The following is a 12,167-nucleotide window of genomic DNA, read 5'->3' on the forward strand; positions in this document are numbered from 1 at the left end:
ACACACACACACAGACACACACACACACACACACACACATCCAGTGAATTAGCCATAGTAAGACGGAGTGTAAATGTGAGAAAAAGAACTAAAAAAAGAAAAAACAACAAAAAAAAATTACTTAAACGATGGATCACTTAATGCCACTTAATGTCTGTTGATTAATGAATTAACAAATCATTTGAATTAAATTAGATAAATACGGTGTTTGAATTTTCATGTTGTGAATTTGGAGTTTCCTCTTTCATCACATCAAAAATCCAGAGGGGATGAAATGGAAGTATTCTATCCAGCACTGCTCTGAAACTCAGACAGACCCACTATGAATATTTGGCCTTTGAATGTATTTGTAACATTACGTTTTGTGTGCATGTGTGTGCATGTGTACAGGAGTACTGCCAAACCATCTGCTTAGACGCTGGGATTGACTATAGGACGCTGGACAATGTTGCAGCGGGGAAACTCTACTACCTGTAAGACACACACACACACACACACACACACACACACACACACACACGCACATGCAAATATGGGCCCATTCTGCTGCCGCTTGCAGCCCAAGTCAGCTCAGAGGTTTTGCATCTGGTAAATAGTTGACATAAACCTGCACCCACAACATAATGCACAAGCATTCACATACACACACACATGCAGGTGCACAAACACACTCAGCAAATGTTTGTGTACAACATCTAGTTTGATTTTACTTCTTTTTATTTATTTATTTATTTATTTTTTAAGGCCAGAAAGAAAAGGCAAACAGATGTATAAACGAGCAGAAGCAGACCTGGAGTTTTATGAAGACCTACATTACCTTGAGAGATCCATGAAAAGAATAAAAGAGGAATCAATAGAATATGAGAAAATGGTGGATCTTAAAATGTAGTTTTCTATTTCCATCATTACATGTTAAGGACACGCGCACACACACACGCGCAGGCAAATGCAGCATGAATGACACTGCCGTTGCTCATTGCTGTATTGCAGCTTTCAAGTGCTTTCGTCTTTTCACTGTATGTAAATAGAGCGCGTCACACCCTTTTTACCTGGAGTTAAAACACAAGCATACACACAGACACAAACACACACACTTTAAAATCTAATTTTGACGTGCATTCACAGGGTAATGCTCGTGTTTAGAGCCTAACATCCTGTTTTTTACTGATGGAGTGAAAAGCTAAGTACCCCCTCCTCCTGCACTCTTCTTGCAGCCACCGTTTGATGTGGCCACTTCAGCATTATTAATTTCATATCCTATTATTTCTTGTGTGTGTGTGTGTGTGTGTGTGTGTGTCTCTTGTGCAGCACTGGGGAGCCTGGTGCGGAGGCCTTCATGGATGCACTGTTTGAGGAGCTGGCTTTAAGACAAAAGAGCAGTAAGGAAAATACCAGCTTACAGGAACATGCGTCCACTTTTTAGAAGTGCTTCGTTACATAAGGAGACTTCAGAGGTGTCAATGTGTCCCCGGTAAATCATATCATCTGATGCAGCATCATAACACTTGCACCATGTTCAGCAGACACATAGCAACATCCAATAGTAGCTAATAAAGTACATTTTCCACATTGAAGGATAAGGTATGTGATATTTTTTTATTTTTGATATTAACAAATCCCATGAAACGACGAGAACCAACATTATGTCTTACATCTGTCTCCTCATATTTTCTGACTTCCCTTCCCTTCCTGTGGTTCTCAGACCCTGTTCCCTTTCGTTCCGACTGAAGATACAAAAAACAGGCCATGAATATACATTTTATTCATTTATTTATTTCAAATAATACTTTTTTTTTTTTTTAAACATCAGCACTTTGTTTTATGAATTTTACTCACACAGGTGTAAATACAGCATTTATTGCAGACTATTTTCAGCTGTGGATTAACACGTATTTGACGCCATGAGTATTTTGTGTGCGGGATTGATTTAAAATAAATTACAGCTGCCGTGGTTCACCGTAATAAAGGAGAATGTCACCTAGTACAACAGTGTGGCTCAGTGATGTGTTTTTAATAGTTTTTAGACAGCAATGGATGTATGTGGCACAATGGAATAAGCCTTATCAGGCATTGGTTTTATGGGATTTGTTGATATCAGGAAAAATATAGAATATCACCAGAACAAAAAGAGCAAAAAGACTGCCAGGCTTGGTTGTTTATCATTTTTATTATGACTCATCATGTAGCTTTAGAAGTAAAACTAAAACCAGGGCCTTAAAAGGTTGCGTGAACTTGCATTTAGATTTCAAATTCAGTTTTGGAGGTTTCAAAAAATGTTTATGGTTTTGTTTCAGCCACCAGGTTAAGTTTTATATAACTGCATATTTGTCACCTGCACATTCATGCTGCCCACCTCCTGTTCTACAGGATTCAGGTCTGGTGACTGGGGAGGCCACTGCAGTTCACTGAGCTCATTGTCATGTTCATGAAACCAGTTTGAGACGGCTTTTGTTTTGTGACAAGGTGCATTATCTTGCCGGCAGTAGCCATTAGAAGATGGTAAACTGCTCAAAGTGTGGCAAGAAAACATTCCCCACACCATTACGCCGCCACCAGCAGCAGCCTGGATGAGGCAAGTTGGGTCCATTGATTCATGCTGTTGACACCAAATTCTGACTCTATCATCTGCGTGGCTGAGCAGACATCCAGGTTTACCAGACCAGGTTACGTTCTTCCAGTCTTCAACTGTCACCTTTTGTTGGTCCTGTGTCCACTGCAGCCACAGACTCTGTTCTTGGCAGTAGTGAAACCCGACGTGGTGTTCTGCTGTTGTAGCCCATCACCCTCATGGTTCAACGTTTTCAGCACAGTTGTAAAGAGTGGTTATCTGATTTACTGTCACGTCCAACCGGACTGACTGTGTGCATGAGGTCTAAGTTGCACTTGAATTTCGCAAATTTGATAGATTTGTTTTTAATGTAATGATCCAATGTGATACTACAGTGGCACGGTATGACTGAGGATCACTAATATTATTATATGTGTTTGTGTTTCCATAGTTACAGGTCCTCAGGTGCTCACAGTGCTGGGCAGGGATGTGACTCTGGAAAAGACCTGTGGCTCCATCGCCGACTGCACTTTTGAAGAGCTGTGTGGCAGAGTGAGTGTTTTATCCAAATTAGTGTTGCTTTATTGCCAGCATGAGGTAATTAAAACAGCTGTTTAAAGAGCTGCATAACATCATGTATTCCTAACGATAATACTTATTGCTGTAGATAATCATCTTTAGCCATAGGTCACTTTTCTGTGTTTCCAAAGAAGATTAGGACTACAGGAATGGAGCACAGATACAGCACTTTTACTGTACTAGTTTCTCCCTTTTTTTTTTTTTTTTAAGATAATTTTTTGGCATGTTGCTTTTATTAAACAGCTTGATAGTATAGAGAGACATGAAACATGGGGACAAGCCTCTGGCTGAACTCAAACCACAGATATCCCAGTTAGAAAGTATGGATTTTAAACCACCTGAGAACCAGGATGCCCTCATTCTCTTTTGGCACACACACACACACACACACACACACACACACACACACACACACACACACACACACACAGAGTACACACACACAGAGTACACCCACACACACAAAATCCACTCACGACTAATCAAAACTGCTCAAATTCAAAGCAATTCTCCTGCCCTGCCTTATTATTGCCTCTGCATTCTGTTTCTTCCCTCCTCTGCGTACTTATTGTCCAAGCCATTGCTCTCAAACTGAATCACCTTCCCTCCATCTCAATCCTATTTTCTGCTCAATGTCAAAAAGCAAGTCTATTGACAATTTTGTGAATAGTTGAGCCCGTTGTGCCTCAGATAAAGCGGTGTGGTACAGTAATCTGCAGTGTGTGTATCGTCTCAAGTTTGATGGACAGCCGAGAGCTTTTGCAGGCATCTGAGCTTCAAGGCTTCTTTCGACATATGTTTGGGAGCAATCATCCTGACTGGCAAAGGGCCAAGGACAGGGACTAAAATGACATCAGCCTGAACCTTTTGCACATGGTGCCGCCATTGTACAGTTAGCATTTTTTCAGGCCAGGCGTAGAGACTGCAGTGTTCACAGTGCTTGTGTCCCAGTGTGTTAATGTAGCAGCTGTGCGCATTCGCTCCACTGGACCTATTTACTCTGTGCAGTGTGATGTGCTGTTGTAGGTAAGAAGCTCAGGTCTGACTTTATTCTGGTATCTAACCTGCTCAGTTGTTGTTTTCCAGCCTCTGGGTGCCAGTGACTACCTGGAGATGGCACGGCTCTTTGACACTGTATTTATCCGCCACGTTCCAAGGCTGACGCTGACACTGAAGGACAAGGCCAGACGTTTCACCACCCTCATAGACAACTTCTATGACAACAAGGTTATCCAGCTGACACTCGGGGGATGGGCTTGTTAATAAACAATAGATTGAAAAAAGAAAAAAGGCATACATCATATCACTCATTACCTCTTGATTTCGAAGTTATATTTGTGCCTTTACTTATCTTATCACCATCATTACACTTCATTTTTTATATTACATTCCCATTACATGCCTAAATTAACCAACACAATACACAACATCATTAAACAGGTGTGTGCAACAGGAAAGGGCTTCACACAAATTTTCTGCCACCAAGTCTGAAGCAGATTATTGTCTAAAATATAACTGTATGCTGTAGCATCGGGACTAACCAACTCAAAGCATGAAAAAAAAGTACACAAATATTCTTTTATTTCTATATGAATGTTTAGACTGAACAAACACTGTGTCTATCTCATATCTATCTCACTTCCTATGCGCTGTTATTTTATCCCTTAGTTCTTTATTGTGTCAATATTCACATCATCTCAGGAATGCAATAAAACACCTCAAATTGACCAGTTACAAGTACTGTACTAACAAATGTTGAACTTCTCTCAGTTAATATTGATCACAGGAAATACACTCTTAATCGTTAATAATGTAATAAGTTACCTCCATAAACAAACTGGACATTCCCGTGTCTGATCTTTGTCTCCTTCCCCCCGACTCGGTGTCCCAGGTGAGAGTGGTGCTGCTGGCGGCGGCTCCTTTAGACCGGCTGTTTGTCCACTCTGGAGCAGGGGGGAAACCACCATCATCTCATATCAAAAACGAAGAAAAGCAACAATCGAAAAATACATGAGCTTTGGAAAATCACATCACTGATTTCTCTTTCTTTCAGCTCATAGCCCCTCATAAGGATACATGTATATAAGGACACGAAGTCCAATGTGCATTTCATGTAATGCTGTGTTTACAAACCAATTTGAAATACCTATTAACTCTCACTACATTGCACATAACACAGGTGTGACTTTTTGTTTTTTTTAATCGCTCAACTTGAAGTTTTATTTGATTTTACAATATTATGCTTTCCGGAAAGTTTCACTGAAAGCTTTTTCAGCTTTTTCAGTAATGCAGTGTTCGCACCCGCATATCTGCCGCTCTGGCCTTTTCGAATCCAAAGCCTTATGCTCTGAACCTTTCCTCTCCAGCGCATATTATTCATTTCAGTTTAGATTAGACCGGAGTGCATTAGCTGCTAACTCTGGTGTCGGCTCCTTTTTTTCAGGAGGCAGCAGAGCGACTGACTCTGTTCACAGCCGAGGAGGAGATCTTTGCCTTCCAGAGGACCGTCTCCAGACTGATGGAGATGCAGACCGAGTCGTACTGGGTGGAGGGAGACCGCAGTCACAGCAATAAACACATAAACACCTAACATCCAGTTCTGACTGCCAGGATAATTATATACCTCCAGACAACTCAGTACCTCACTAAATACTGACGCTGCATAAGCAAAAGCTCCTATTTAGCAGAAACAGAACAGATCAAGTCTATTTTGGGCGACCAAAGCTAAATGTTTTAGGGAATAAGTGGCAGTTTACTTCAATTGGTATCCATAGGAAATATAGAACTACGTAAAACTGGATACCTGTTTTCCATTGGATTGAACTTCATCTTATGCATGTGTGTTATATCTTTTTACTGTTTGGTCCTATTCTGAGAGGTGTCCTCTCTCCCCCTTCAGGACTATTTATTTTAAATAGTACAAAAAGCTCTCCAGCATGTGTGAAACCCTGACAGGTGCTTCTTTCAAGGAAAGAAAGGGGACCAAGTGTCCTTCACAGTAGTTGGCTACCACCCTCTAGTGGTGAAAGGGAAAAATGTTCTCAAGCTCTTTCTGTTGTTATGGAGCTACACCAGTGCCTGTGCAGTTTGGAAATAAACCTAAACTGTGTGAAACCTGGTGTGAATTTAAAATGTTATGCATGATGTTAATCTACGTTTTTAATGAATGAGCCCAGAATTTTGTATTCAGGGAACGGATGAGTCATCTCTATGTTCAGCTCAGTAGCTGCTAGCCTGGCATTGATTCTTAATCAAGTAGAACTGATCTTGATTTTGACTCACACTTTACCAGGATGGTTTGACTACAGTTGCTATTTCTAACACTGTACTTTGTTTCTATCAGAAGTACAGGCAAGGTTTGAACTCTTGAATCTAGACTTTTAAAGAAGTAGTGTAACGTGGGTGTGTCCAATGTCATAGATTAAAAAAGTAGGTCCTTCAACCAAAACGTTCACTTTTTTGTCACAATTATTTCACATTTCGTCAGCTTTTGCACATGTAAGAAATGTATGTTTTTTCATCTAAAGAATCTTTTCTACTTTTTTTTTTTTTTTTCAACATGCAGGCATTTTTCTATGAAATGAGACTGGAGGTATGCCAAAATATTTTATATTATACACTTTGTTGATTCCTATAGTTTTGAATTCAGTGCAGTTTGCAGGTAATTAAAGATAAACTGTCTTTGCTGTAACATGTACACTAATATTTTATTTTTATAGTGTGGGTTTCTATGATTCTCACTCAGTTGTTCTCTGCTGTAAATATATTAAAGGATAAAGGATAACCTTGACTTTTGTTCGAGAAAATATAGAATACTCTCATAATCTGAATTTCATTTATATTTGAAGGGCAGACTTTTTTTTTTTTACTCCGTGGTGTAACTCCATCCTGTGTGCCTGTAGGTGGCAGCAGAGGGTAACCAATTGCTAGAAGGTTTGTTATTGCGTCCATCTAAGGATGAGGTCATCCTAGTGCACCACTCCAGCCTGGAGCAGCCCCCACTGAGAACTACAGTCAGAACAGCAAGCAGCACCTCCTACAGATTCTTAACCAAGACCATTACATAAGGTACAGTGTTTGTAACAAGGGTCCAAGTAGCCAGTATTATAGAACAAGTGCAAAATCCCCTGAGTAAATGTATAATCTAATTAGATTTAAGGCACAGTAAATGGCTCCATTGCGTGTGTGTGTGTGTGTGGTGCGTGCGTGCGTGCGTGTGTGTGTGTGTGCGCACACTGCTACATGCACATGATGTGTATCATTAAAAAGTGCTTGACTTGGTGGAAAGGCCCCAAGTCTATCCCACCATAACTCTCAATTAAAGAAAAATCAATCACGCCCCATTCCGAGGCCCTTAATCCAATCTGAGCATTACGCTGTTTGGGGGAAACATCAGACACAAACAGAGATGGCCGACATGCTTTGTGATTGTCTTAATTGGATGATTCACGCTGGCTTAGAGGGGTGGCCATAGTCTCCATCCTCTCTGGACAACAGTCCTGATACCCCATGCTGACAGAGGGAAGATGGAAAACAGTTCACCTTTTGTCCCTTTCTCAGTGTCCTATCAGTTGAAACGGGAGTGCGGGAATATTATACCTGTGCTGTGACACTTTCCTGCTTTTACTTCATGTTTAGGTTTGGATACAATGTACAGTACAAAAAGTTCTTTAATGCCCGGAGTGTGCATTAGATTTAGATTTATAAGGTTATAGAACTTTGATGTTAAACAGTCTGTGAACATGAATGAAATCAAGTTTTTGAGAGAGCACTGTTGCCAATACCAGTATGTTGAGTACTTGAATGGATTTCAGACATTGTCCTGATGCAGCTGTTCAATCAGGTTTTCAGGCCACTGGATTGTACTATACCAACCTCATGTTATGTGGCTCCAACCTAGAAGAGCTTATGAGTTGTTGGTTGGAATTTGTCCTGGAAAGAAGAACACAGACACAACATTATAAATTGTGTGTGTGTGTGTGTGTGTGTGTGTGTGTGTGTGTGTGTGTGTGTGTGTGTGTGTGTTTGCTCACTTGCGTGCATGATTGATGCCTTGTGCAACATTTATTATGGCCTTCAATAGGGGCATGTAAGGAGAATCTGGCTTATCTTGGTACGCAGTAACTTGGCCAAATGCCAGAGATACTGCAGCCAGGTAATTAAGGTACACATGTAACACTTACTTTGTTCCGCACATAGACCAACACATGTCTAATCAAATATAATCAAATAAGTATTAGCCTATTACTCAAATCTGCAGGTGCAATTCTATACCTATTTAAAAAGTAAATAAAAGTCTGTGTTGTGGACTATACAAAGAAATATTAAAACATCCAAACAGTATGTTAGGTTCAGAAAAATAATCATGTGCTTAATGGGTACTTATGCTGATGCACTCACTAAACAAACACTGGTGCCCTTGAAGGAAAAGGGCTGAAATCATGAAAAAACTAAAAGCAAACCCTGCATACAGACACAAAGTTATTACAAAATATATTCTAAAAGCCTTAGTTAAATGGCTTTGTATTGAGACATTCAAATAAATTACTGATTTAAACCTTTGCAGGTCTTCATCGGTGTATTGGGTTCATCATGGGATAAAAAGTAAATACCACACTTTACCCAATCATCAATAATCACAAAATAAGTATGCATGCTAAAAATTATTTATTTTAATATACAGAAATTGAATGAAAATAATATCAAAGATTTTTTTTTTTTTAATATCTCTGCCTGACAATGTTTGTGCATTCACACAACTGTACATCCAGTGAGCAGTTAACTCTACAGTTCTCTGCAGGAACCAAACTGCTGCATCAGGTATTCTCTTTGATGTGAAGAAAACAAAACCATCACACAATGTGTGAATGTGTAGACTGACTAACTCCTGTAATCCTGTATAGTACAGACTCCAGACTGCAGCTGTAAACGTGTGTGTGTGTGAGTTTGAGAGAGAGAGTGTGCTGCACCAATCTGCCTGATTAAATGTGTATCAATGAACTCATTTCAAAAATAGTGTACAAACAAAACACAAATGCAAGAGTGTAATATACACTTCTATATATTCAAACTTATCTATTTAGCAATGAATAAACTGCAGTGGGAGCAACGCACTCACCCTTAACAAATCACAGTATAGGCCTAAAATATAAACTCAAAAGATACAGTGAAGCTGAAACATAAATCCATGCAGTGATATTAAAGATATATCTTGTTATGGTCAGTTGTGAACGCGCATTCCTGCACAGAACGGACGAGCACGCGCATCTGGACGTGCACCTTGCACGGCAGGCAGTCCTCGGTGAAACAAAGAAGACGTGGAGGAGGCTGTTTTTATCCAAAGGTGGAGAAGGTGGAGGAGGGAGGAGGGTGAGGGAGGAGGGAGGGGGTATCATTTACAGGATGGAGAACCATCTAGGATTTCTCTCCTCTTATCTCTGGCTAATAAACGCGATGACGTCACCCTTGACTGAAAGGGGGCGTGGTCTAGGCGCCGTGACAGGCGTGATTGACAGTCTTGCTCAGTGATTAAAGGCGCAATCAGCCTTCACACAGCAGCAAGGAGAGGATGATGGGAGTGAATATGTGAAGGTTAAACCTGTAATCTATGTGATACAAGTGCTTTTATTGTGAAGCACGATCAAGTCAGCAACACACAGCCTAGCAAAATAATATGACATAAAGCGTTTTATATAGTAATTGCATTTAAATACAGTACAAATTAAATACAATTAGAATCAAAACACATGTGCTATTGTGGAACAAAGAGTAATATTAGTACATTTTTATATGAAAACTGCTCAGGATATTTCATGTTTCTTAAAAGGTGTAAATATTTACCTAATCCTGTACTAAAATTATTGTGTAATTCTTGTAAACTTTCAAAAGCAAGGGTAGGTTTTCACTGATATTGTGTTTCATATTTTATGGTATGACTGTAACATCATAATATTTCTCCGGGGACAAATGTTTACATTACTGTAGTGTACTACAGTACTGTAGTAGTATGTTTTGGATGATTACTAGCCTATAGGTCTTTTTGAAATGATTTCTATTCCAAAACCAACTATTAATAAACTGCTTAAGAGGTGAATCTTGATAACTGAAACTTAAATGTTTCATCACAGTTTCATCATCACCAAAAAAATCACAAAATTCATTCCTCAATAATGGACTCAATTGTAAGTTTCAGCCCTAAACTGCCATTTCAAAATCAAATTTAAAGACTTGTAACAAAGTAGAAACCTGTAGCACACCTGTAGTACACCAAATATTATTTTACTGCCACCACTAGACATCCTGCACATTAAAGTTGTAAACATCACTTTTAACACCCCTTTTTAAAATTAATCTATCATTCTACTGTAGCCTATTGATTCTCTTTTCTTTTTCCTTTTTGTCTCTCTGTTTCTGTGCCCAAGTAACATGTCAGGACGTGTCCTAGCCTCTACCTGAGCTGAAGCAGCGCGGTCCTGTAGGACTGCAGTGTCTCTTTAAAAGGCGATCCCATGCACAGGATCCAGGGGGCCGGCCCTTGATCGACTTGCATGCGTGTGTGTATGTGTGTGTGCGCACGCGCGTGTGTATGTATGCGTGTGGTTGTGTGTGTGTGTGTGTGTGTGTGTGTGTGCGTGTGTGTGTGTGCGTGTGCGTACGCACGCACGCACGCACGCAGCGCTGTGTGGAGAGCAAATCGAGATACAGTAGTAACCCAGAGTGAGGTGGCAGTCTTATTCCACATCGACACTGACTTGCCCTGCATGCATCCTATCTGTCTCTATATCGGCTGAGCGCACTTGAGGAGTGAAAGAAGAAAAGAGTCAAGATGGCATCGGGAAGTGGCTGTGGACAATCCAGGATCTAGTTTCTTCTGGGTTTTTTTTTTTTATTGCTACCACGGAGCGCAAGTGACTGGCCGTGCAAGGTATTTCATTTAAAGTATTCAGAGGGGATTTATTTCCCAGAGTGATGAGGTTTGAGCACTTTCTCCTCCAATGATCTCCAGTAGGTGGATTCAGATCCTTGCACCATTGACGGGATTTTGTGTAGAGCTCCTATTGATGAGCAAGTACTGTGTTATTATGAATGTAGTGAAGCTCAGAGAGGCAACAGCTTCATTTAACCCCTTTTGGTATTTTTAAGAAAGAGTTTATTACCGCTTCATTGACGGAATGTTTTAGGCTACACATTCAGCGGTAGTGTTGTAGGATATCTGTTGGAGGATAGGTTGTGTTTTAACTGGGCTCCAACCGAGTGTTTGGGGGTTTATTTATTCTTTCTTTATGTCCTCAACAGGCGTTAATAACTAAGTTGCTCTTAGCCCTGTTGGGACTTCGCTGGTGTGGAATAGCAACAAAGAACGGGAGCGCGCATTCATGGGACGCGACTTTGACAGCTCTTCATCTCTTGTCTTATAACTTTATTACCTGGCAGCGGGGGCAAGGTTTTGACTTGAGCAGGAGATAATGGCTGAGGCTCCGCTAGCCGATCCACTCCCGGACTTGGACGTGGTCATCGACCCGGACTTCGAGCCCCAGAAGCGGCCCAGATCCTGCACCTGGCCGCTGCCACGACCAGACTCGAACGCGTGAAACCGGAGAGCAATGACACAGATATTATCCCCGAGGAAGAGGATGATGAAGAGGACAATGCCACCCCTACGGCCATCAGTGTCAATGGCTCTGGCGTGGCGGCAGAGGACCAGAGCAGCAACAGCCCCGTCGCCGATGGAGCGCTCTCATCCCCGGGCCAGGAGAGCGGAGGCTCCCCGCTCTCCACTCACTCCCCGACGGCCACCTCTGGCGCGCTGACCTCCAGCAGCCTGGCTGCCCAGCAGACCCCGAGGAAAGCATCATCTCGCCGAAACGCCTGGGGAAATCTCTCCTACGCCGACCTGATAACCAAAGCTATTGAGAGCGCGCCGGACAAGAGACTGACACTGTCCCAAATTTATGACTGGATGGTAAGATCCATCCCCTACTTCAAAGACAAAGGCGACAGCAACAGCTCTGCAGGATGGAAGGTAAGAGTCGCCCCCCCC

General features: G+C 41.3%; 2 protein-coding genes across 3 annotated transcripts in view; both read left to right on the top strand.

Moving 5' to 3' along the window:
• The window catches only part of afg1lb (AFG1 like ATPase b), a 26,799-nt gene extending 20,558 nt beyond the window's left edge, over positions 1-6,241 (top strand). The window contains exons 8-13 of the mRNA XM_087175263.1: positions 391-473; positions 1,309-1,379; positions 3,000-3,100; positions 4,214-4,354; positions 5,019-5,125; positions 5,546-6,241. Of these exons, the coding sequence (XP_087031389.1) occupies positions 391-473; positions 1,309-1,379; positions 3,000-3,100; positions 4,214-4,354; positions 5,019-5,125; positions 5,546-5,717 (675 nt within the window). The 3' untranslated portion in view covers positions 5,718-6,241. The remainder of the gene's footprint in view (positions 1-390; positions 474-1,308; positions 1,380-2,999; positions 3,101-4,213; positions 4,355-5,018; positions 5,126-5,545) is intronic.
• A 4,582-nt stretch (positions 6,242-10,823) lies between these two features.
• Positions 10,824-12,167, top strand: part of foxo3b (forkhead box O3b) — a 43,306-nt gene continuing 41,962 nt past the window's right edge. Inside the window, exons 1-2 of one of the 2 annotated variants that reach the window (XM_023410785.2) lie at positions 10,824-11,051; positions 11,423-12,149. In XM_023410785.2, the coding sequence (XP_023266553.2) occupies positions 12,087-12,149 (63 nt within the window). In that variant the 5' untranslated portion in view covers positions 10,824-11,051; positions 11,423-12,086. The remainder of the gene's footprint in view (positions 11,052-11,422; positions 12,150-12,167) is intronic. The other variant, XM_087175264.1, reaches the window with a different exon arrangement.

This window comes from Seriola lalandi, unplaced genomic scaffold (genome assembly GCF_002814215.2).
Source record: "Seriola lalandi dorsalis isolate HSWRI2012SDOR001 ecotype SW California unplaced genomic scaffold, Sedor1 jcf7180002054438, whole genome shotgun sequence".
Classification (NCBI taxonomy): Eukaryota; Metazoa; Chordata; class Actinopteri; order Carangiformes; family Carangidae; genus Seriola; species Seriola lalandi.